Source organism: Gracilinanus agilis, chromosome 5 (genome assembly GCF_016433145.1).
Source record: "Gracilinanus agilis isolate LMUSP501 chromosome 5, AgileGrace, whole genome shotgun sequence".
Classification (NCBI taxonomy): domain Eukaryota; kingdom Metazoa; phylum Chordata; class Mammalia; order Didelphimorphia; family Didelphidae; genus Gracilinanus; species Gracilinanus agilis.
The window spans coordinates 35,160,121-35,186,236 of record NC_058134.1 but is presented as its reverse complement, the minus strand read 5'-3'; the positions used below and the strand labels follow the sequence as shown (position 1 = coordinate 35,186,236).

The 26,116-nt window shown below is 35.5% G+C and overlaps 1 protein-coding gene across 1 annotated transcript in view; it reads left to right on the top strand.

The window, feature by feature from the left end:
* KCNH8 (potassium voltage-gated channel subfamily H member 8) overlaps positions 1–26,116 on the top strand; it is a 400,722-nt gene that overhangs the window by 132,516 nt on the left and 242,090 nt on the right. The window contains exon 3 of the mRNA XM_044678889.1: positions 18,679–18,810. Coding sequence (XP_044534824.1) covers positions 18,679–18,810 — 132 coding nt within the window. The remainder of the gene's footprint in view (positions 1–18,678; positions 18,811–26,116) is intronic.

Here is a 26,116-nt window from a genome sequence, read left to right as displayed (position 1 = left end):
GGTAGATTTTTTTTGTCTATGTCAGGTGACTGAAGAAACTATTCTAGGAGAGTCAGATCCTTTCAGTATCCTAGAATCTAGAGTTGAAAGATACCATAGAGATAATATAGTCCAGCCCCTTCATTTTTCAGATCAAGAATTTGAGGTCTTGGGAAGCAAAATAACTTGCTTAAAGTCATTCTGGGGGTAAACTGCACACTTGATATTGAACCTGGGTTTTCTGACACCCAATTCAGTATGTTTTCCTCTGCACCACACTGTTAGAGAGTGATTTGCAGGGAAGAGAATAAACATTTATTTTAAATATTAATTTAATTTTTATCTGTAAATACAATTTAGAATAATTGTTCTGACATTTTGCAATCCATCTTGTCTTCCTCCCCTGCACCACAGATGGCAAGTAATGTCATATAGGTTATGCAGTTGCTATCATATAGGTTATGCAAACATATTTCCATGTTTGTCATGTTGTGAAAGAAGATACTTATTGTTTATACAAGAAAAAACTCTTCAAGGAAATAAAGTGAAGAATACAATGCTTCAATCTTCATCCAGAATTTGCAAATTCCATCTATGGTGGTAAATAGTCTTTTCTTTCATAAGCCCCTTGACATTGTCTTGGATCTTTGCATTACTGATAATCGCTAAGTCATTCACAGTTGATCATCATGAAAATAAGCACTTACAAAGTTGGGCAGTGTGCTAAGAACTTAATAAATATTAGCTCATTGTTTGATCTTCTTGATAACTCTGTGAAGTAGGTAATATCATTGCAGGCAGCTAAGAAGCACAGGAGATAGATGATAGAACCTAGAGATAGGAAGACTAATCTTCCTGAGTTCAAATCTGGTCTCAGACTTACTAGCCATATGAACTTGGGCAAGTCATTTCACCTTGTTTGCCTTAGTTTCCTTGTCTGTCAAATGAGCTAGAGAAGGAAATGGCAAATCACTTTGCCAAGAAAATTCCAAATAGGATCACTATGAAACAAACTGAATGAATGAAATGACTGAACAACAAGTACTATCATCATCTCCATTTCGCAGGTGAGGAAACTGAGGCCAACAAAGATCAAGATACTTACCCAAGGTCACAAAACTAGTAAGTGGCTGAGGCTGGCCCGGCACTCTATCTTATGTACCTGCTAACTGCCTCTAATGAATTAATCACTTGAAGTAAGGACTAAGATCCTTGGAATTATAGGTCCCTATGACCTAGCTTTATGATTTCAATATAATTCTTTGTGACACCAGATCCCTGGAGTATAAGAGGGTTTGGTTTTGAATTCAGATCCAAAAGTTGCAGGTATTTATCAGTAGCGCTTAAGTATATATTAGGGAAAATGGAGTGGTGGTCCACCAGGACATTTTTAGCTTTTTTTGTTATGCAAGTAGATAAATAGTTTATATATTCTGTTGTCCTCAAAGGAAAGACTTTCCATATTGTTTGGGAAAAAACAATAATTATAAATTTAAAAATCTAAGATACATTTTTTTCTTTTTTACTTTTGAGATCAGCCCTATAGAGCAAATCCTTCGATTATTTGTAAAACTTACTTCTGGGAATATAAGCATGTTTTCTTAATGGGTAAAAACAAATACTTTCTTGCTCAGGAAGAGTACAAGTTGCTCTCTGTCTCAGTTTCAAAATGCAATATAGCCATGTGGAAGAAGGATTCCCATTCCTAGCTTTCCTCATCATCCTTAGCACTTAACAGGCCAAGGAAGAGACAAAGATGATAAACTACTACAGATTTATTGGCTGGAAAGGGGAAAACAGAGAAAGCCTAGAGGCAAGGCCTTTTTTCACAGTGTGGTAGAAAGAAGGTGGTGAGAACTCAACTAAGACAGACATAGAACCTAGAAACAATAATGGGAACTTGCTTGCAGACTGAGTCAACAGTAATTTCATCCCTCATACCTGTGATCTAAGACAATGGAAACATTTTACCTGAAAATGAAAGTCAGGCATAATTTAGTGCACACAGAAACCTAGGATTGAGAATCTTCAACTGAAAAATTCTCTAAGCCCCAATCTGGTGGGTCACCTTTATGAGAGGCTGCTTTTATCTAAACTGTTCTAAAACTATCTACAGCTAGGTCCATCTTTCCTTTGCTTTAAGACCTTTAGTTAGGGAGAATCCCCTACCTTGCAAAGCAGTATGTCATTGTTACATAATCATGAAAAAAAAGTAATTTTGGTCACAAAATATTCTTAAAATAGAAATCTATTTTATATGCATCAGCCAGCTCTTGAATATTCTGCATGGAATCAGGCAATAAACATTGCCTTTAATGTAAAGATCATTAAGGGGGACCAGCTGTTTTGTCCTCCTCTCACCATGGTACTGTGTTAAAATCTCATGGGGGAAGATTTTAAAACTAAGCTGAGCATTCTGGGGTTGATAATGTTTGGGGGGGGGTATTTTTTTCCTGACTCATCTTCCTAGCAAAGAAGTCCTTCTAAGCTAGAGAGAAGAGGACTTGGGCTTCTGAAGGACTGAGAGAGAAAAGAAGGGGATTCCCTCATTCTGCTTCAGATGCCAGTGTTCATTGGTCCTGGAAACAGTCAGTGATTTTGACATCAGTAGCACCATGGCCAGCAGCCAAAAGATGAGTTTCATTCTGAGGTGTTCCAAGGCATCATACATTGGAGGGAAAGTGAAAGACTGAACAGTCTTCTCTCACTTTCCACTTGCTTGTTCATTAATAAGCACTACTTTTCAGGTGATTTTCAGGTTATAACATAAGCAGTTTTCTTTATCCTTTTGTTCTTTCTATAAATGTATGGTCAATCCATATAGATGTGTTTCCTAATTCCCTTCCAAAAGATCATTTCTAAGAATCTGCAGGCCCCAAGTTGGTATAGTTGAAAGAGTTCTTAGTCAAGAAGTCTAGACCTCCCAAATACTGCCACTAGAAGGCTTTATGGCCTTAAATCATTCCATCTCTCTGGCTATCAGTTTTGTCTGTGATCAAATAAATCTAGAAAAAAGATTGATTTTGTTTCAATAAGAAAGTAGTAAGGACTAGTAAAGATCCAGAATCATAGCAGAACAAATAGCTCTTATGTCAGGGAAAAAAAAAGCTAATTTAAACAGAGTTACTTGAAGTTGTATTCATGAAAATGATGTTTAGAATGACTAAAAGTTACCCATTCTTTATTTGTGATAGAGATTGTTCAGGGCCTGGCTTACCAAATTTCTATGACTACAGATCAGCTGTACCCTGAGTAAATGCTCACTAACCACAATTTCCAGTTTTCTTCCCTTAGGAAAGCAAAGTGGAGATGCAATTTGCATATATTTTGATTCAAAATGCAAATTTAGAAGTCCACTGCCATAGTTAGAGAAGTCAGATGGATGGAAGGGTTGGGAAAAATCTTCTTCAGAGACAACCCTATTTTATTAATTCACACTAGAAATGTCTTTCTTATTAGTTAAAATATACTTGAGAACTTTTCTCTTTTGAAATACAAATCTACTAACATCCATTGAGGAAAATTAATGGGACTACAGAATTAGATAGTTGAGCCTTTGCCACAGAAGTCATTGGGGTTTTCATTTTCCAAAGGCTGAATGAAAAAACAATCTCCATATGTTATTTCAAGCTAATAAGTTATACTGAATACCTAGGGTAAAGGCGTAACCAGTGTGGTTACTTAAATCCTGGGGAGTCAAAGAGAACTATGAGAATTAACCATGTGTTTCTTTTGAGTACCTAGGCTTTTAAATGAGTGCTCCAAGACCATGTGGGTTGATTTGCCTTTAGATCTCCTAGAGGTAATTGAGTGGGAAAATGCAGTCCTAAAGATCTTTCCATGTTGTGATTTCTATTACATATTGGAGCCAAAAATACTTTTTCTCCCTCTTGGAAATACATTTCTGAAATTAAGTGGAAGTTAATATGGAAAATATTATTCAATATACAAATATGTGCTTTATAGAGAAGACTTTGAAGAAGACTCTTAATGAGTGAAATGAAGGTCAAACCTTCTATTTGATCAAAAAGGGTACAAGGCTCCATAATGTTGGAAAAGATTCCATCATGGTCATAGTAGCAGATTCCCTTTGTTTTCACTTGTTAAATAATTCTTTGACTGTAGTTACTTATGAAAAATGAATAACAAATGAAGGAATGATTGAATGACAAGTGAATGAATGGATAAATGAGCGAAGTAAAATCAATAATTAGATAGATAGAGAAAGAGAGAGAGAGAGAAAGAGAGAGAGAGAGAAAGAGAGAGAGAGAGAGAGAGAGAGATAATATCCCCAGTCTCAGTATGGCCTTTTTGATAATGGTAGAAAAGGAGCAGAGAATGTTAGGAATCATTAAGTTTTTATAGCATCTAAAAAAATTCTTAATTTGCTACTCAAATATGCAATACTTGTCCAATGACCAAAAAAGTTGAGCCCAAAGGAGAATAAGAGTCTCTCAGGAGCAGAAAGCATGGATGGTTTGAAATCTGTACCACTGAAGAAAACACCTTCCTCAGAGAGATCTCAGATCTACAGAAGTACTAGTCTTTCTCTTCAAATAAGGAAATTAAAATAGCTGTTAAGATCCAGTGCCTGTTTTTTTTTAACTTGGCATTTGGTGAAATGCTAGATTCTGATAGTCTCTGTTTTAAGAGAGAAGGGACAAAATGAAGGAAGGCATCTGGAAAGATGACTTTGACCTTGCATAAACCACTCCACTAGCAGTAACTCTGGAAAAAGAGAATGGAAATTAATTCAGCAACTAGGAATAAAGTTAGATAATTCTAGTTTGGATTTGATTCATCCTTTCATTGTTATTTATTTCTCCTGATTCTGATATATATACTGAGTCTTGGCTCTGGAACAGTTTAACCATGACCCTGTACCAACACCTCTGGACCCTCCAAACTAATCAAAACACACAATAGGAGAGAAATTCTAGAATCCGATCATCATGGTTACCAGCACTAACTGAGTAATACCTACTTGCACCAAACCTTCCTACCTAATCTTTCCACACACTTTGATCACCACCATGTGAAGCCTAGCCAAACTAAAGATACCCCGTTTCCATTCCCCCTGTTATATTCTTTGCCAAATTGATACAATAAGCCTCCATCTTGATTCCTTTGTTCTCGGTCTTTAGTGGCATGGGGAAGAATTTCTAAGTTGACTGAGAAATCACGTGGGCTTATTTCTATTTCTGTGACCCACCTGCTAGAATTCTATTCTCTCTTTTAGAATGTTAACATACCTATCAAGTAATAATCTAGAAGGCAAATGGTTCTTGCCATTCTTAGAAATGTGAATTTCAAAGATTTCAAAGTTCACAGGGGACAAAGCTATTTCAAATGTTTATTGTTTTCTATTAAGTTTCAATATGATAGATTAATGTAATTTGCAACCATATTCAGAGAATCAAAATCTCAGACTGAGTCATTTATCTAGTATAACCAAGTAATTTTACAGATGATGAAAATGATGCTACGATTTGCTGCCTAGGCCACAAAGCTTTCTAGTAGTAGGTCCAGGACTAGACTATAATTCTCTTAGAACCCAGGCTAATACATTTACCACTCTAGCTGGTGCCTCCATTTAGGCACTGAAGAGCTATTATGGGGTTTTAGCTATTTCTCACTAACTCCTCCTTTAAAATTTGGATTTAGAATTCTTTCCTCTAATTTCAACAACTGCAATTTTTCTCCTTTTCCCCAGGTCCTATTTTTCCTCCCTTAAGTCATTTTGATTGCTCTATTCTGAGCTATTTCCAGTTTTCCCACAACCTTTTAGAATGCAAAGACTAAAATTGGATATAATAGCCTCATGAGGATCTGACCAATACCCTGTTTAGGAGAATTATCTCATGATGAGTTTCTGCCATATTGTGAATAATATACCTCTGTGTAGTAATTGCTTTATAAATATCTCAACCGGATCACTGACTCATCCATTGCCTATGGCCTACTAAATTGTATCTATTTTGTGTTTTTCTTTATTTGCTCCATAAGTACACTGTCTTGCATGGTCTATTGAATATTCAATTTTTACTGTACCACATTGTCTATTTATCAACCTAATATAACCAAAATATTTAGAACTTGAAAGAATCTTACAGATCATTTGGACTATGAATCCTCAAAAAATAGTCTAAAGATCCTGAAGGGTTCAGGTGGTCAAAACTGTTTTCTTAATAATGGTAATATATACATACATATGTATTATATATAACCCATATGGACAAAAGCTATTTGGAGTGTCCTCAATTATTTTTAAGCATTTAAAAAGGTCTTGAGATGACAAAGTTTGAGAACAATGATCTAGTTGAACCTCCAGAAAGGGAAATTGAGGCCTAGAAACAGGAAGTCATTTCATAATGTCCACACAGTTATGTAGTAAATTGAGGATTTCAACCCTTGTTCTTTGATTTCAAATCCAGTATCCTTTCTACTTGGTTACTTTTTCTCAGTCCCTTTAATTCTTATTGTGCTCTCTTTTCTTTGAATTTCTGAGAATTTTTCCTCATACTATCTTCCTGACTTTCTCACCCTCCCTCAGAAACCATCCTGATCTTCACTATGTTCCTCCTCACATAGTGCTCTAGCCACACTTCCATTCCCAGTCTTCCTCCTCTTCTCTAAATATACTTCTATCCTCCCATCTCCTTTCTTTCCTATTCCATGAAATGTTTTTAGGACCTCATTTTTCCAATTCTCATTTATTTCTTCTACCCATATTCATCATAAAGGTCTTTTTACACACTCACTTCTTTATACATCTAAATATTTCTTCCCCACTCCACTTTATTTTATCTAGGGTACATATGTCCCACTTCACCTCTATATCATTCACTGAATATCTCAAAAGCCAGCCAATCAAAGTATTCCCTGTACTCTCTCTCTAAATTTCTATCCTTTAATCCATGCCCTCTCTGAGCCCCTTTTCTTTCTGTTCTCACCCATTCACTTTAATCTCCCTTCTCAACTTCGAGTCAGGATGAGTTCTATTTCTTTCTTGGTCACAGCAATGTTACTCAACTTTTCTTCTTTTGAAAAATTCATGAGAACACTTTTAATCCCTTCATAAAGGTTAATGAGGAGTAAGAGAAAACCCCAACAGATACAAACATCTTATTATCTAAGACTCTTTGGTCTTCTCAGTTGGTACAAAATGACAGCTCAGGGAATTGCCACTATCATTTCTTCAAGTGATACTCAGCTGATTGGTCTCCAATAAAAAGAGCCCTTCTTTTGTTTCCTTTGAAGGTACATCTTCCACATCTCCTAGCCTGAGAGCTCATCTCTTTTTAAAAAAAAACATGGCATATGACTTCATCCTAAGCCCACCCATTTCACAAAGTTCTTATGTTCTCAGGTAATCAAGTGTTATGAAATCTGTAAAGTTGCTTTAAAACAACAACACTCCAACTATTTCCTTCCTTGATCTAATTTGCCTAGACTTTGTTACCTGTCTTTGTTACCCCTGTGTATTGTTGACACAGGACTGTATTCCTATTACTCTAGTTGTGACCATATTCAGTTTTACAGAAATAAGGAGGAATAGATAACTTTATCTTCTAACCATTTTTTGAAGATATGTCTTTCTTTCTGCCAGTGATAAGCTCTGGTGAGATCTTCCTTTTGGTTAAGAAGTTGAGCATCTAGGGATTTATTCTTTGTCAATGCCTTATTCAAGAAAATGTATAAGTGGCAACAAAGAGCCCTGACTACTCCCAAGAAACAAGACAGTTTCCTGTTCACTAACAGTTGCTGGCAAGGGCAAACGAGCAGTGAATCCTTCTCTCCCTAGAGAATCAACAGTCAACAATGCCGACTCATATGGTTACTGGGCATTCAGTTCATTTTGCCATATCTTGTCATAGATGAGATAAGCCCCAGGGGATTGCTGCTATATGCCCTACACAGGGATACTATAACACATGAATCACAATTGAATCCTCCCCCAAGAGAATATAAAGTCAGATAAATATGGGAGAGAGAGCATCAGACAAGGGCTCTGTGCACAAGGCAGCAGTGTGATCATAGGAGTTTAGAGGGGATAATTGTGAACCTATTTATCAATGTAGGGGGTTGCATTTGGAAAATGTAATTATGATGCTTAGATACTCACATCCTCTCTCTGTCAATATGGAGCCTATAAACAGCATTTTTGCTGGCTCCGCTGATAATCCAAAAGACACTTAGGCAGAGACTCTCAGATCTTACAATATGAGTTCATGCCATGGAAACTTGGAGTACAAAAGGAATTCAGTTCCAAACCAAATATCAAAGTTTAGATTCCCAAAAGGTTGATGATGTGATTTGTTGATTTTTCTAAGGGCAAAGAATGATTTTTCTTTATTTCCTTTATCATTTATCTACATTTTGTTCATTATATCAATCAATAAAGAGATAGAATATTCATTTGTTAGGCACTTACTATGTGCCAGTCACTGTGCTAAGTGCTTGGAATACAAATACACGCAAAAAAGATATACCTCGACCTCAAGAAACTTAATGGAGGAAGACAATACAGGAAGCAGTATTAGAGAAGGTGAGGTCAGAGAACTTACTTGGCAACATGGGCAGAAGATGTCTAGGAAACAATGCATATGTCTGTGCCTAAAGTAAAATCTCTCATAATCAGAACCAAGTAACCCAAGAGCAGAATCCATGGAGAAAAAATGATGGTGATGGCCTGAGAATGGAATGCAGTATGTAGAGATGGTCATGATGACAGTCAAAAGAATGTAAGCTCATTGAGGATGGAGATACTTTCATTTTTGTCTTTGTATCCTCGGCTCCTGGCATAAAGTTGAGTTTTAATAAATGTTTGCTTGTATACTGAGTCATCTTATATATTCAAGGATTTCAAGGAAGATGAGTGGGAAGTAAACTCAAAAGTATTAATCTGGCTACACTGATATATATTCAGATTTCAATATTACGATGGCCTTTGACCTCCTTTCTGTGAATGCTTTCCACATTGTTGCAGAAAGCAACTTTTCTATAACTAAGAGAAATTAAGAATTATTGGCCATGAAATTCATAGTCCTGCAACAAATATGGTAGTGGGTCATTCTGTGATGGTAGTAATCTACCACAAGTCAAATCCTAGCCTTATAGAACTTAGAAAAGTTTGTGCTCTTATGTCATAACTTTGAAGAAGTCAAGAGTCATCTCTATATTATGACGAAATAACAGAGTGGTCTTCATTGAAGGAAAATATTCCACATGATAAGTGTGTACAGGAAGAATTTTGGTAAAGTACTCTCAAGAAATCTAACCCTATATTACCTTTGTTTCCATAATAATTTGTCTTGATCTGGAGGCATTTGATCTGATCTTTTTTTTTAAGTCCTTACCTTTCATCTTGGAATCAGTACAGTGTACTGGTTTTAAGGCAGAAGAGTGGTAAGGGCTGGGCAATGGGGGTTAAGTGACTTGCCCAGGGTCACACAGCTAGGAAGTGTCTGAAGCATGATTTGAACCTAGGACCTTCTGTCTCTAGACCTGGCTCTCAATCCACTGAGCCACCCAACTGCCCCTTTGATCTGACCTTTGAAGGAAGCTGGGTCTCTTTCTATTAAATAGAGGTGAGACAAAAGTAGGAGATAGAATGTGAAGAAGCAAAGAGATAGAATCTGGATTGTCATAGACAGGGAATAGCAACCAGTGAAGTCTGACAGGTACATAGAGTATGTGAAAATGATGAAGCTTTTGCTGAGTCTCCTAGTTACTAGTTACTTGCCAAACTGCCCTTTATTCATTTTTCTTTGTACTTTGTCCATCCTGAGATATACACAGTCTCCTCTATTAGAATATGAGCTCATTTGGAGTACGGCTTAATTATTTTTGGTTGTAGATTGCCAGTGCTTAGCAAAGTGTTCGATAGATACTTAACAAATATTTATTGAGAAAACAAGACTGGAAAAGTACGCTGGAGTCATATTATAAGTTTTTAAAGCTATTTTCTCCAGAAGCAAGAGGAACCCGTTCTATCTTGAGGAGAGTGATATGGCCAGTCTTTGACAGCTATATAGAGAATGAATTGGAAAGACGTGGCTGAGAGACCATGAAGAGGCTGTTATGGGGTAGGTGAGTGGCTCAGTGGATAGAGCACCAGGCCTGGAGTCAAAAGGCTCCAGGTTCCAATCCAGCATCAGTCATTTCCTAGTTTTCTGAACCTGGTAAGTCATTTAACCCCAATTGCTTAGCCCTTACCACTCTTCTGCCTTGGAAGTCGTACTTATTATTGATTATAAGACAAAACGTAAGAATTTTTAAAAAAGAGACTATTGAAATATATCAGACAAGAAGGGATGGAGGACTAAACTATCATGGTCACCATAGGGGTGGAAATAAGATGAATGAGATTGATAAAGAATTGACTAGTCATGGCAACTTATTGAATCACTGGGTTAATAAGCTTTAAAACCAGGTATATAGGATAGAGAATTGATTTTTAAAAACATTGGATCCCTTCTAATGGGAATATATTAGTCATATTTTATAAATTATTTAATTCAAATATATCAGATTTTCTTCAAAGTAAATTTTACCTTTAAATGTCAATAAGACTAGTGTGAGATCTACTTTGTAGGGGGATGTTGAAATTCTGGACTGAAATACATTTGGAGATTCAATATAGATTCCAGGTAGCCATACTCTTCCTGTTCCACATAATCAAAGAATACTGAGGTGGGGGTCTGGGGGCAGGGACTTGGATTCTAGATATGAGAAGAATTGAAGAACCTTTTTTTAAAGAAGGAAACAGGCCAAAAAGAAAAACAATACAATTTGACACATTCAAATTCACTGTGTTTCACATAGATTATTGCCTTATAGTAGAAAAAATCTGGCAAATATCACACTTTTCCCCAAAAGCTTGATACAGCAAAATCATCTCTCTCTTCCCCTATACAAGTTGAGATACTAGGGGGAAAATGTCGTAATGAACTATTTTTTCCCATTTCTAAAACATGCTACATTTATTTCCTACCTTCAGGTGCCAGACTCTCATCTCATGTGTCAAACTGACCAGTATATTTCATCATCCTTACTTGCTTTCCCCTTGCTTGATTATGGGTAGGACGGACATGTTTTATTTCTTCTAAAACCAGAAAGTACAAGAAATCTTTCTGATTTCCACTGAGTCATAGTTTTCCTATTTCAGGAAAAATCTCTGCCATCAACAACAAAGAAAAACTACATATGTGCCTAAAATGGGAAACTCCACTTTGTCTGAGGTGATAGTCCTTCTTTATTATGCTCTGGTCAAACTATATCTGAAATGCTTTCAGTTTTGGGTTCCATAGTATAAGAATCCCTTGATGGAAACCATGATCTATGAGGATTGGTTGAAAGAATTCAGGATACTTACCTTGGAGAAGAGAAGATTCAGGGAATGTGGTCATGAAGAGGACAAAGTGATTTTCTTCAAATATTTGAAGGCCTGCTTTATAGGAAAATATTAGATTTGTTCACTTTGGCCATATAGGACAGAATTAGAAAGAAACAATGAGAGAAGCTTCAAAGAGACAAATATAAGCTGATGTCAGGAAAGGCTTTCTAACAATTATAGTTGTCCAAAAGTGGAATCAGAAACCAGAATAAATAGTGGATTTACTTTCATTGGACAACTTTAGAAAAAGGCTAGATGACTACTCATCCAGTTAATTACAGTGAAAGTGGGTTGGACTAGATAACTGCTAAAGTTCCAACTCTGAAATTCAGTCATATCACTAGTGTTTTTTTTTTATACCCAATCTTGTCAACAAAGAAAGCTCTACTTTTTTGGTATGTCTTCAAACACCTCTTTCAAGGGCTTTGTAATTAAAGTTTTCACTATCTTATTCAAGTGCATGTAGTTTAAATTTTGATTCAACTTAGCCTCTGCTACATGATTAGAAAAAAATCTATTGAGGTAAGGAGCATAGTGAATAGAAATGTTATAGCATTCTATTGGAATATATAAAGCGACATGGAATAGTGCATAAGGAGCCAGCTTAGAATTGTGAAGTTTTCTTACTTATGCTTTCTGTGTGCCTATGGACAAGTCACTCTATATTAATCTTACTGCCTTAGATGAATCTCGAAGTCTAGAAGTCACAGCCTTCTTTCTGTAATAATTACAATTTAAATTATGAGGCTGTTGATAGCTTTTTAGTGGCTTTATTACAGCAAAATAGAGATAGTAAAAAGAGGGAAAAGGATTCCTTCAATTAAGTGAGCAGAGCAAAGATCCAGAGACCCACACCTGCCACACCTTAACCAAAGCAAAGCTTGAGCTCCTAAAAAAGAGCCCTGTGGTGTGGGTCTCAGCCAAATTTATCCCCCAATCCCCTGTACATCAAATGAGGGTTTACTTAAAAGGATGCTGGGAATTTAGCTCAGGTGTAGCAAATTTTCTACCTCCACACTTCTTATTGATCATCACAGACTCTTGTCAATGGACCATAAAGCCTTGACACCAGACTATCCTTAGATTTGTGGTACTTTAGTATGCCCATCATCAGCCTGTCACTGACAATCATTGTACAGTCTTTTTTGATAATGTTGCAAGGTATTCTTAGCATATTCCATTCCACCTGCCTGGGCAAATCACTTAGCCTCTGTTTGCCTCATTCCGGAGAAGGAAATGGCCAATCACTGTAGTATCTTTGCCAAGAAAACCCCAAGGATGATGTGGTTCATGGGGTCCCAAAAATCAGACATGACTGAATGACTGAACAATAACATTCTACCTACTGACTCTAGTCAACAAACATTTAGGAAGAGGCTACAAAGACAAAAATGAAACAATCTGTGCCCTCAAAGAGCTTTTCCTTTTCTCGGAACATATGGCATATGCATTGCTAATGATAATGCAAGATAGGGATCATAGCAGATGAAGAAAATATCAGGCAGTATACTCTAGGAAAATTGCAAGGAAGTAAGAGAAGATTAATAAATGGGAGGATTTCGGAAGACTTCATGGAAGAGGGAGTATCTGATCTGATCCTTGAGGAAAAGTAAGGGTTCTAAAAATGGTTCTAGAAAATAGTCGTTGGGAGATAAATTTTTCCAGGCAAGGGTTCACATTGTACCAGCATAGAGACCAGAAGTGGTAGGTCAAGGTCAGGAAACGGTGAAAAGTTCCATTTGATTGAAAAATAGTATGTATACATATGCATATATATACATTCCCATATACATATGTGTTTATGCATATACATACATAATACTTATAAATATATACATCTATAGTATAGATAGATAGATAGATAGATAGATAGATAGATAGATAGATAGATATAGCTATTTAGGAGAATACTGTGAAAAGCAATGAGTAAGTTTGGGAAGGGAAGGTATTGTTGACTGAATAGGAGTTTTAAGCACAAAGCTAAGTGCATGTAGTATAAGTTTTGATTCAACTTAGCATCTACTACATGATTAGAAAAAAATCTACTGAGGGAAGGAGCATAGTGAATAGAAATGTTTTTTTATTTATTCTAAAGGAAATAAGGGGCCAATCAGTGTTTTGGGGGCAGAAGTATAGCAAGGTCAAATTTTTGCTTTAGAGAAATAATTCAGCTGAAGAAATATAAAACACATTTTATGTACTAGACACTGTACTAGGTACTATGCAAGACAGTGGGGATACAGAGACAACAACAGAACAGTCACTACACTCAAGAAGCTTATATTTTACTGGAAGGTTCCAACATATACATGAATAAGTAAAGATAAGTTATATACAAATTAAAACAAAGTAATTTCAAGAGAGAATGTGTGCCAAGAACTGGATGGATCAGGAAAGCTCTCCCATAGGAAGTGGCACATGAACTGAACATTAGAGGAAGTTAGGGGCAATACAAAATGAAGGGGAACATGGGGAACATTTCAGAAGGGAAGGACCACTTGTGCAAAGATATTGAAGTCATAGAAGGAACATCCTCCTGGTGGTGGTGAAGAAGGGCAGTTAGAAGACCAGCTTGAGTAGAATGAAGACGAGTAATGAAAGAGAATAATATAAAATGAGACTGAAAAAGGTAAGCAGAGGTCCCATTGTATTTAGCTTTAAAGACAAGGCTAAGGATTTTGTCTTTTATTCAAGAGATAATAAAGAAAAATAGAGATAAAGATTTGGCTTGTGAGGGTGGCACAAATAAATCTGTGTTTTACAATTATGACTGATTCATTTTGTATGACAGAAGCAAGGAGGTTAATTAGGAGGCCATTATAATAGAGGTCATTAGGCTCTGAATAAGAGTAGATCGTATATTGGTAGAGAGATTATTATTATCGTATTATCATGATTATTTGGGAGATAATGTGTAGATAAAATGGGCAAAATTTGACCACTGAATGGATATTGCATTTGAAGGAAGTAGAGATAGAAGAGTTTAGACTTTTAAGTGATTATGAATCTCAGAGACTGGGTTTAGTGGTATCATCAAATGATATAATCTTCATACAGATATGAACCAGAGATGAATTTGAGGAAAAATATGATTTTTGTTTCAAGCAAGTTGAGCTTGAGATGCCTAGAAGACATCCAGGTATAAATTTCATATAATAGTTGGTAATATGGGACTTGAATTTAAAAGAAAGATTAGGATTGGATATAATAATTTTAGAGTGACATGTTCCTAGAGTTAGAGGTGGAAAGGACCTTAGAGATCACGTAGTATAATTCCCTTATTTTAATGATGAGGCAACTTAGGGCACAAGAGGAGAAAAGATCATGAGTAATGTCACATAGGTAAAGTGAGACAGAACCAGGACTCAAATCTAGGTCCTTTTTATTGAAATCTGATATTCTTTCTATTACACCCTCTTAGCTGCTGAGAGTCATCTGCATGGTAATTGAGCTCATGAGAGCTGAAGAAATCTCCAAGGAAAAAATATAGAGAGAAGAAAAGAGAACCAAGGACAGAGCTTTGGGAGATATAATAAAAGGCAGGAAGAGAATACTGTCAGACAAAAAGAGAAATGAGAGAGAGTAGCATCATTGAAGTCAAGGGAAGAAGGAAAAGAATTGATCACAGTGTTGAAAGCTGCAGAGAAGTTAAGGATGAAGACTAAGAAGTCATTGAGTAGTTTCAAAATGATTGGTAATATTGAGATAAAATAGTTTCAATCAACTTTTGAGGTCCTAATCAAATTAGAATGGATTGAAGAATGAGTAGGAGATGATTAAATGGAAGCAACGATTATAGCAAATCTTTCTAGGAAAGAAAAGATAAGGATGAAAGATTGAATGAAAGAAAGTCATGAGACAAGTTTGAGTTGCTTTCATTTTTTAAGCTTAGGAGTGATCTGGATGTGTTTGTATGTTGCAATGATGGGATGATAGATAGAGAAATATTTTAGGGGAAAGAAAGATAAAATAAATGGGAAATCTTTGGTTGAGATTGGCTAGAACAGGATCAAAAGCACAGAAAAAGGGTTAATCTTTGACGATTTAAAAAAAAAGAACAAAAGAGGTAATGAAGAGGAAATCTGAGGAATGGAGCTGGGGAAAACTTGACACTAAAAGATAATATCCTTTACTGAGACAGAAGGTATAGGATTAGTATAGGAGGACAGAGGAGAGAGGAGAATATTCTGAATGATCAAAATGTAAATGTGCAATAGAGGATAAATCAGGGTAAAATAAAAAGGATAGATGAGTAGTAACTTGAGCCTCGTTGAGATTAGCAAATATAAATTTGTAATGAATCTAGTAATTATGATTCCATAACCTCCTCCAGGAGTATTCAGCATCACAGAAGTAGAAATGAAGTAGAGACATGCTGGAGTCAATCCAAAATTGGGATTTGGCCAAGCATGATAGAACAGTGTCTGAAAGTACATTATGGAAGAAGTTAGCTCTTGAAGGATGAAGATTTTGAAGGAAAGCTACCACCATGCCAGTGATGGACTACAAGAACAAGGATGTTGGGAGGGTCTGGAAGTCACAGTAAAGGTAAAAATAGATTCCAAAGGTAGCCAGGGGGTTCAGTGTATAGAGAAACAGGCCTCAGTGTATAGAGAAACTCCCAACAGTAGTTGGGAGGTCCTGGGTTCAAATCTGGCCTTAGATACTTCCTAGTTGTGTGACCCTAAGCAAGTCACTTAACTCCAATTGCCTGGCCCTTAATGCTCTTTTGCCTTGGAACTGATACTTAGTAGTATTAATTCTTAGAGAGAAGGTAAGTGTTTCGAAAAATATATCCAGAAGGGGTAAAACAAGAGAGATTGAAGGATAAGAGGTGGTAATTAGAGAGAGGAATTTCAGAATTTTTTTTCATAGGAATGGAATAATACTGAATAATGGTTAGATCAAAATCATAGTCATCCTTGGATGTAAATGGGTTTAAATAAAGATGGAGATTAGTGAACCAGAAGGCTAGGATGTTCAATGGGGCAGAACCATGCACGTATGCTCAAGTCCTCAAGTATGAGTACAAGAGTTTGAATAGAGGAGGACTATTGGGCAATTCCTGTACTTCAAAATGACTTGATATAAATTGAAGAGACTTAACCTAAAGGGAACACTAATAGCAGTTAATGGAATGAGATGACAAAGGATAATGGATTGTAGAGAAGCAGGAAAAAGACAGAAGGGGAAGTATGGAGATATGAAAGGGAGAAATTTTTCATCTCATTGATAACATCTAAACATGGAGACTGTGCAAACCCTAATTTCCTCAGGAGGCAATGGAGAAGTACATAATGGGTTTAAGCAGGCTGCAACATATACCAGTTAAGTGATACAGTAGATAGAGTGTTGGTCTTGGAGTCAAAAAAGATCTGATTTCAGATTTCAAAGCTGGTTCAGATCTCAATTGTTAGAGAGAGTTTCTCGTTGGTAGTTCCTTTACATTGATAAAAAATCAAAGGTCCAATTCCACAACCCCAAAAAAGAACATTTACAGTCAGAATAATTTGATTCAAATCCTTTCTCTGTTACAGTCAGCTGTAAGTCATACATTTTGTGGAACCTCAGTTTCCTTATCTATAAAAAAGAAAATAATACCTTTACTCCCTACCACTCAAAGATGTTTTTGTAAAGCTTAAATTCCATAGAAATGTGAATTACCATCATCATTTTTCATTGCTTTGTGATTTACAGAGCATTTTAGTTCATTTATTAAGCATCCACCATTTGACAAGAGAAGAGTTCTCTCATTTGATCTTCACAACAATCGTGTGAAATAAAAAGGACAGTTATCATTTCTATTATACAGATGAGACCAGTGAGATTGAAGAATTTGAAATGACCCCAAAGATCACATGGATAGTAATTGGAAGAGCTTGGGTATTCTGACTCCAAATTCTGGGCTTTTTAAACCTGTTCTCCCCTTATTATTTTCTATATAAAGGAACCAAAAGGTAGAGAAATGAAATGGCTTCCTGAGGACATAAAGCAAGATAATAGCAAAGCTTGAATGAGGACCTCAGCTTTCTTAATATTCTTGATATTGTCCTTCACACTTACTGATGTCTTTGTTCCCCCCCCCATTACTCCTGAGCTTTCTGTCCCATCTCCAGGTTCTCTCTGCCTGGCCTGTTATATATATCCAAACCACACAACTGGTTTGGGCTTAGATTGTCTAAAAATTTTAGCTAGACCTGAAATTACTGGAGAAATCTCTTGAGCTCAATAAAGTAAACCTAAGTGATCTACTTCATAACATGGTCTATCTGGTGACCACCAGCAGTAAGGATATTGCTGAGGACAATTACAGCCATTAACACTTTATTTCTTTGAACTCCCCACTGTATACCTCTAAGTCCAAGGATAATCCTTGAAAAAAAAGAAAAAGGTACAGAGAAATCACTATTATAAAAATTGTTCAGGCAATTTCTTCTGACTTTCCATATTATCAGAAACCCATTTCAGAATCTAATGCTGCCATCAGCATTCTATTTCTAAATAACATACATAGAAATCTACATTTCAACTGAGACAGGTTTGCTTAACTTATCAATCTAGCTTTAGAAAAGCAGTATGGTAGAAGAGATCTCCTTTAGACCCAAAGTCAGGAAAAATTAGATTAAAATTCTATCCCATTAAATTTCTTGTTGTGTAACCCTGGACAAATCACTTAAATTCTCATCGTCAGCTTTCTCATGTGTTCTAAAAGGATAATCACTGCCCTTTCCTCACAGGGTTGTCATGAAGACCAAATGATAGCACCTATATAAGGCTAAGTAAAGATTCTATGTAAGTTTTAATGTACCATATAAAAGTGAGTGTTGATTCTGATGATGTTTCCATGGGCCATCTACTTACAGAAGAGAGAAGAACTCGATTTAACTGTTGATTTCATATAGGGAAAGAGGAAAAAAAATCACCTCATTAGCAGGATTCTTCATAGGCCAGGGTATACCCAGTAGGACACAGTCCCTTAAAATGGTGTTCCAACAACACAGAGCAGAGATCAAAGCAATATATGTAATGAAAATGAAGAAGGTAGGAATGCTGTGGATAAATGCTTTGTTTTCATGAATGAATAATTTCCAAGAGCAGCATTTGAACTGGTGATGCAATGAGGTTTGAATGAGCTAAACATCTGTGGTTCTTGGCAACTGACTTTTAAAATAAGTTTGCCTGTTTGTTTTTCTTTAGAGTTATTTTAGTTGAAGGCAGCTCTTATGGCTTACAATTTTTTTTTCCTCAAGGAGAAAAAGGCAAACATCTTAATTGAAATCGATTATTTTTTCCAATTACAGGGTCTTCATTTTGGTGCCTCTTAGACATTGTCCCTATCAAAAATGAGAAAGGAGACGTGGTACTTTTCCTGGCCTCATTCAAGGATATAACAGATACAAAAGTGAAGCTGACTCCAGAAGATAAAAAGGAAGGTTTGTACAGTTTGGGGAAAACATTGACAGATGGGAATGCATTTTGAGACTGTTTACTATGGGGAATATAATTTTAGACATCAACTGATAAATATGCACAATTGTTGACTGTGGGTATTCAGTTTGCTCATAATCGGTGACTTGTGGGATTACACTGTAGATTTAGAATTGGGAGATCCCATAGAGGCCATCTGGTCCAACCCCTTCCTTTTATAAGGGAAGATGCTGAGGCTCATAGAAGGCAAGTAAGTTGTCCAAAGTCACATAGGTAGTGAGTGATAGAGTTGAGATTTGAACTCAATGATTGTTCCACTGTACCATGTGGGTACAGAAAACACAAGGATTAAAAGAAGTATCTGCGGACTCCAACTAAACTTAACCTTAAGAGAGCTGCTTTTATTTCATCAAAGAAATAGATGCAATAAATCGTTTTTGGAGTCTAAGGGAGACCAAGGAGGCATCCTCTTCATTGTAATGGAGATTTGTTTCCTCTGCCATTGGAAGTAATTGGAAGGAGATACACTATTGGCATTTATAATAATTTGGGGCCACTGGGAAATCCTTTTCAACAGTTTTCACTGAGATTCTGTCCAGGACTCTGTGCTTTTTCCCTTATGTCATCGTTTTCTTTAGCTCAATAAGCAGATCACTGATTTTGCTGCCAGCCAAGAAATTTGCCTTTTTTAAAAATGCTGATGACGCATCTTTCTAAAGCTGAAAGTTTGTGTTCAGTTCAGGTATACTAGTAAGTCCAGCAAAGGGGAACAGGTTTTAATAGAGGGCTTTGCATGGGCCAGTTACTGACCTATCAAAGGTTCTACTTTCTCCACCTCTGACTCTCTGTTGTTAAAGTGTATTTATCTATTGGTGCTTTGTTTTACCTATGATTAAGAACCCCCCCAAATTTTAGATATTATGCATCTATTTCTTTCTCTTTCATCAAACTTAGGTAATACTAGGAAAATATTTTTAAAGGCAAGTGTAATTTTGTATGTGCATATCTGTGTGTGTGTGTATTTCTAGTGTTCTAACGCTCATAGATTTAGGGCTGGAAGACATCTTAAAGGGCACCCCGTATAATTCTTCATCATTATTTTGTATATGAGGAAATCAAATTATCTTCAAACATGAGTATAACCATGTTGTCCCCTTTTATACAATTCCATAACCTCTAGCGTTCTACTGAGTCCAAGATCGAATATAAAAACCTCTCATTGACTTACAAACCCTTCATAACCTAGCTCCTTCCTACCTTTTTCAGTCTTCTTGGACCTTATTCCTGTGCACGTAATAGGACCCGGTACCACTGGCTTCCTTGCTGTTTCCCTGACAAGAAACTTCCACCTTCTTACTTTAGCATTTTCACTGATAACTCTTCATGCCTAGAATTATCTCTCTCTCTTCCATCAATACCTCCTGGCTTTACTGATTTCCTTCAAGTCTGTTCTGCAAGAAGCCTTCCACAGACCCTCTTATGCTCTGAGATTATCTCTAATTCATAGTTAGAGAGAGAGACAGAGAGACAGAGAGACAGAGAGACAGAGAGAAAGTAAGAGAAAGAGGGAAATAGAGATTGATAGTTGTTTCATGTTGCCTTCCTTATTAGATTGTTGAGCTATTTCAGAAAAAGAATCAATGTTTTGTTTTACCTTTCTTTTTATCCCCAGTGCTTAACACATAGTAGGTACTTAATAAGTGCTTTTTGACATCCTGCTAACTGAGTCGCAGAAAGGTTCATTGATATTCCAAAGGCCATGCAAGAAGTAAGGAGTAGAGCTGGTACCACTCCACTTCTCAAGTTCTCATCAAAAGAAATTGAATAATTATTATGTGTCCTACAAGACTTGAGTTCTTTAGATGAATGGGGAAAGATCAATTTAGAAATGGTTGATGTATTGTCTTTCTTGCACCCTTCTTCATGCTTACAAATGAGGAATTTGAAATCTAGTAGGTGAGAAAGGACTATGTAAACATATAAAATACTTCCCTGTTTTCTATCCAGTAGACTTGGGCTCTCTTTTTGAAAAAGATTGCTAGTGTAGTATCACTGAGGACTCCACAGGAAGAATGTTGGGTGAATTGGCTGCCAAAGTCGAACACAAACCATTATTTGCAAGCCCCGTGAGGTTGAACTGATGTGCCGAAGGGGATGCTCTTCAGAAGAAAGATGCTTATTTACACAAACAGATTTTGATATGGAGGTTGCTGTCAGCTTTGAAAATATGCTCTGATTTCTGGGGAAAATATTTATTTTCCAACTTCTAAGAAGAGATGTGAGCCTTTGACTTCAATGAGAGATTGATAAGGTGGTTTGAGATATTGAATGGCTTATTTAATAGGGTGTAATCACTCTTCCTGTAACTTTTAAACTTTTTTTTTCTTTTTTAAAGTAAAAACATCTTAGAAAAAGCTTAGGAACTGCTATATTAAGAAGGCAGGGATAGAGTCTGATACCTTTAATATCATTAAAATAGACATTTATTTTTGTAGGCAGATAGCAATGTACAGAGCATAGGACTCAGAATCAGAAAGACATTAGTTCTAATATTTCTTTAAATATTTCCTATTGGTGAGAACCTGAGTAAATTACTGATCTTTTTATGCATCAATTTTCTCATCTGAAAAATGTGGATAATAATTGTACCTTATTTGTCATGGGGTGGAAACACTATACAAAATTCATGTATATAAATTCACCTTGAGGTGAGGAAAATCCTTCTGTTAAATAAATACATGTTAGTAACTTATCTTGAATCTGTGGACTCAGAGAGTTGCCTGGAGTAATGAAAAGTGAAATGACTTATCCAATGTCACACAGCCAGCAACTGTCAGAAGCCGAAAATGAACCCAAGTTTTCCTGGCCGCTACACCAAGCTGCACCTGTATAATTGCAGAGTTTTAGACTTGTACAGGACCTCTGAGAGATCTGGTCTGGCTCATACATAAAAAGTATCCACTCTACAACAAATGCCCATCCACCTTTCACTTAAAATTTCCATATGGGAGGCAGGGGAAGTCTTACTTCTCCAGTCAAACTGTGCTACCTTTGGATAGTTCTTATCGTTGAGTGTTTTATCCCGCTATCTTCCTTGCTGCTTTTCAGGCTTTACAGCTCCTAGATTGTTCCCTCCAGGGCTCAATGGCTTCTCCTTTTTACTGCTTTGAATTTATGAAATCTGCTTTTATACATTCTTGTAGATACTTGTTTATGTATCTTATTCCGACTTTGATGAATCCACAGTGTATCCAAGTAAGATCGAACATAAGGTGAGGAGAATCAAAACAGCAGATTGTTCACATGAAACCTCCAACCTAGCAATGGAGCCAGAAGGGAAAAAAGAAGTCTGCTTATTCTTTAAGAAAAAAAAAAATATATATATATATCTCCACAACTACCACCACTATAGCACTTGGAGAACTGTTCAGCTCTTTGAGTATTTATCCATTCAGGAGTGGATGTTGGTGTTATGGGTTTGTTTCAACTTCATGCGTATTTATACTACATACATGTATAATTCATATGGACATCTGTATGAATTTATATTACCATACATGTATACTTATTTCTATGTTACACATATGCGTGTGTTTATATATGCACATGCACATTTATACATATATGGTATCGGGTTTTTAGGATCAATGTTTGATGCTAATATTTTCCATTTGACCACTTTTAGTGATTAACTGAATTCATGAAAAAGCTTCCAAATCTTATGTAATAAAAATTATCCCTTTTGTCATTTATAATTCCATCTTATCTAGGGAACTTCTTCCTTTAGCCATAATTTTAAAAGGCATCTCCTCCTTGGCTCATTTTTTCCTTTGCTTTGCCTCTCCTTGTTTGACGTGTCTAGTACTTCTTTGTGTAATAAAAGTGATAAGAAATGTGCCTTTATTTCAGCATATAAAGCATTGGATTTAATTGTTCTTTGAGTGTTTAATAGAATTCACCTGTAAATCTTTTGTATTTTATTTTTTCAAATTAAATTTCAATTTAATTGAATTAATTTCAAATCATTAATAAATTAATATGTTATTATTTTAATTAAATTAAAATTAAATAAAAAATCAAAAATTCAAATTATTTTTAATATTAGGTTAAAGTACCTATGTTTTATTTTGTTCATCTAGATATTTTACATTTTTATAAGTACTTTTCTAGTTTCTCTAAGTTATTTGTGCTATTGGCCACCTAATTGGGCAAATTAATTTCTTTTTTTTTTTAAACTCTTATCTTGTGTTCTAGAATCAGTACTATGTATTGGTTCTGAGACAGAAGAGTGGTAAAGGCTAGGTAATGGGAGTTCAGTGATTGCGCAGGATCACTCTGACGTCAGATTTAAACCCAGGACCTCCCATCTCTGGGCCTGGCTCTCTCTACACTAAGCCACCTACTGGCCTCCAACCATAATTTCTAATGATTGCCTCTATTTCTTCCATTTTTTTAAACTCAGTTTTTTTTATTTTTATATGAACAATTTGCTTCAACACTTCCATTTTTAAAAAATGATATTGACCTTTTGATTACAGGCTGCATTTCCATTTTGAGCTTATTGTGGTGTGCTGTGTAAGATGTAAGAAATTAGATCTGAAGCTAATTTCCATCAAGCCCCTTTTCCAGTTTTCCAAGCTGTTATTGTCAAAAAGGATGATTTTTCCCCAAGTAATTGATGTTCTTGAATTTATCAAATCAAGCCAACTCTTTTGATTTGATTCTGATTATTTTTATTTATATTATATCCAGCCCAGAGTTCTGAAAGCAAATTCTGAGTTATTCTTTAATTTAAAACATCAAAAATTAGATATCTATGTTGCTGGTAATACTTTGGGAAATTTCATTTGCAGAATTCTTCTCCAGAATCCTTGAGATTGTTCTTATTCTATAGACTTGAAAGCGAGTCACTTCTGATATCTCTCATACAAAAATCCAGCTCTTCTTCCTGACTTATTTCTGTTGAATCCTCACTTTCCCATCCAGCAAGGATCAACACTTTAATTATATAATCTTTTACTCCTCTCTCATCTCAACTTCTTACTTCTCACTTCCAACTGTTCTCTCAGCCTTTTTGATTCTTAAAAATTATCTCTTGCTTCTGACCATTCTTTTTTCATCTCCACAGCCACCACTCTAATTCAGGCACTAAACTGAATCTCTTTTAGTGTTCAGCACAATTATTGACACATGGCTAAATGAATTGAATTTCTGGATATGTTCGGTAACCCCCTAACTGCTTTCCTTTTTATAGCAATGATCTGCTAAAGGGACAAATCATCAGCTCAATGGATAGATCATTCTCACCTGGAATTAGAAAGCTCTAACCTCAAATCTAGCCTCATACTTATTCATTGTACTGTTTCATTTTTTATTTATAAAATGAAGATACTACTAGCCTCTTTCTCAAGGCAATTGTGAGGACAAATGGAGATTATATTTTTAAAACCCTTCTAAATTCTATAGATCGTCATTACTCTCATCATCATAATTATTATTAACTAGGATAGGTTCATCAAAAACAAGTCATACCAGCCTAAAAATCATTATGTTTTTTTTTCTTTTTTAAAACCCTTACCTTCTGTCTTGGAGTCAATACTGTGTAATGGCTCTAAGGCAGAAGAGTGGTAAGGGCTAGGCAATGGGGGTCAAGTGACTTGCCCAGGGTCACACAGCTGGGAAGTAGCTGAAGCCAGATTTGAACCTAGGACCTCCTGTCTCTAGGCCTGGCTTTCAATTTACTGAGCTACCCAGCTCCCCTCATGTTTTTTTTTCTTGCCAGAGTTACTTAGCCAGTAGCTTTTTCAGTGACACATTTCCCTGTGACATATTTGAATCCAGTCTTTGAAGTTGCTCTTTCTTATAAGTTATATACTATACATACACCATGTAGCTCTCCATTGTTTACTTTTTTAATTCTTTAGACATCATTGCATTTAAATTCACTATTACAGAGCAACATTTGTAGATGATTTGTGTTTAAAAGATAGACTCCAAGAAGTTGGGGTCACTAAATTATATTCGTGGCAAGATATGTTTGCCAAAAAGTTTAGTCATGGTCAAAGAGGATACTTAATACAGAGCCTAGGGTGAAAATGAATTCCTAATAGATGGTGAAATCTGGATGCTCCTGTTTCAAGATGCCATTGTATTGGTTAGATACAGTCCTGAAATGCTACAGTTCTTTGGAAGATTTTCATAAAAGAAGGAGAAATATTGAACTTATGATACTGTTGATCAATTTAGAGGTAAATAATTTATTATGACTTATGAATGGGACCATTAAAGAATACATCTGTATTTTTTATTTTCTTTCTTTATGCATCCTTTCTTTATTTATGCAGAACATGACATTTTACAAAAATAGTGTAACAGGATATAGATAAATTGCTAATAAACATAAAAATTAGAAATTAATCACATACTCTACAGACCAAAACCTATGAAAATGGCAATAAACTGAGGGACTAAAGCAGAAGACATGAAATTTAAAAGGAAACAATAATAAAATTCTAAATAATAAGTAGGTTACAAATGGGAAAAGTTACTTGAAAGGAAGATAATAATGAAACAAGATACCAACAAGTTTTGATATAGATAAGAAATCAGAAAAATAGCATCCCTAAAATACAAATCTGGGAAAAAGGAAGAATTGATGACTAAATATTTGATTAACAATTAGCACAAAGAGAAAAAAATTTTAAAGTTAGAGAAGAAATAGGTTAATTAGAAATTGAAAATAGTTTAAAAGTGATAAAATAGTTGTAAATACTAGTTCATTGGAACTATAGCAAGATTCATAAAATTTTAGCCAGAAGAAAATCAAATTAACAAAAATAAAAACAATTAGAAAAAATCACAAAAAAACACAGAAGAAATAAAAAATAATTACTTTACAGTAATTTATTAACAAAACTAATAATTCAAAAGAAATAGAGGATCATCAACAAAAATATAAACTTCCTAAATGTACAGAATTTCAAATATAGATCTAAATAACCTAATCCTAGAAGGATATTGAAATAATTCTAAAGGAAAATTTAAAAACCTGGACTAGATGAATTTTCAGAAGTCATATCAAACTTTTCAACAACAATTGATATTAATACTAAACAAACTATTCTCCCAAATTAAGAGAGAAAATATTCCAGTGAATTCCTTTTATGAGACAAATATAGTTCTCATCCAAATACCCGGTAGGTATAAAGAAGGAAAGAAAACTCTGGAGTAATTTTCATCAGTATCTGTTCAAAACTTTGACAAACTTCTGACTAAAAGATTATAGTAATTTGTTCCCAAAGTCATTTAGTA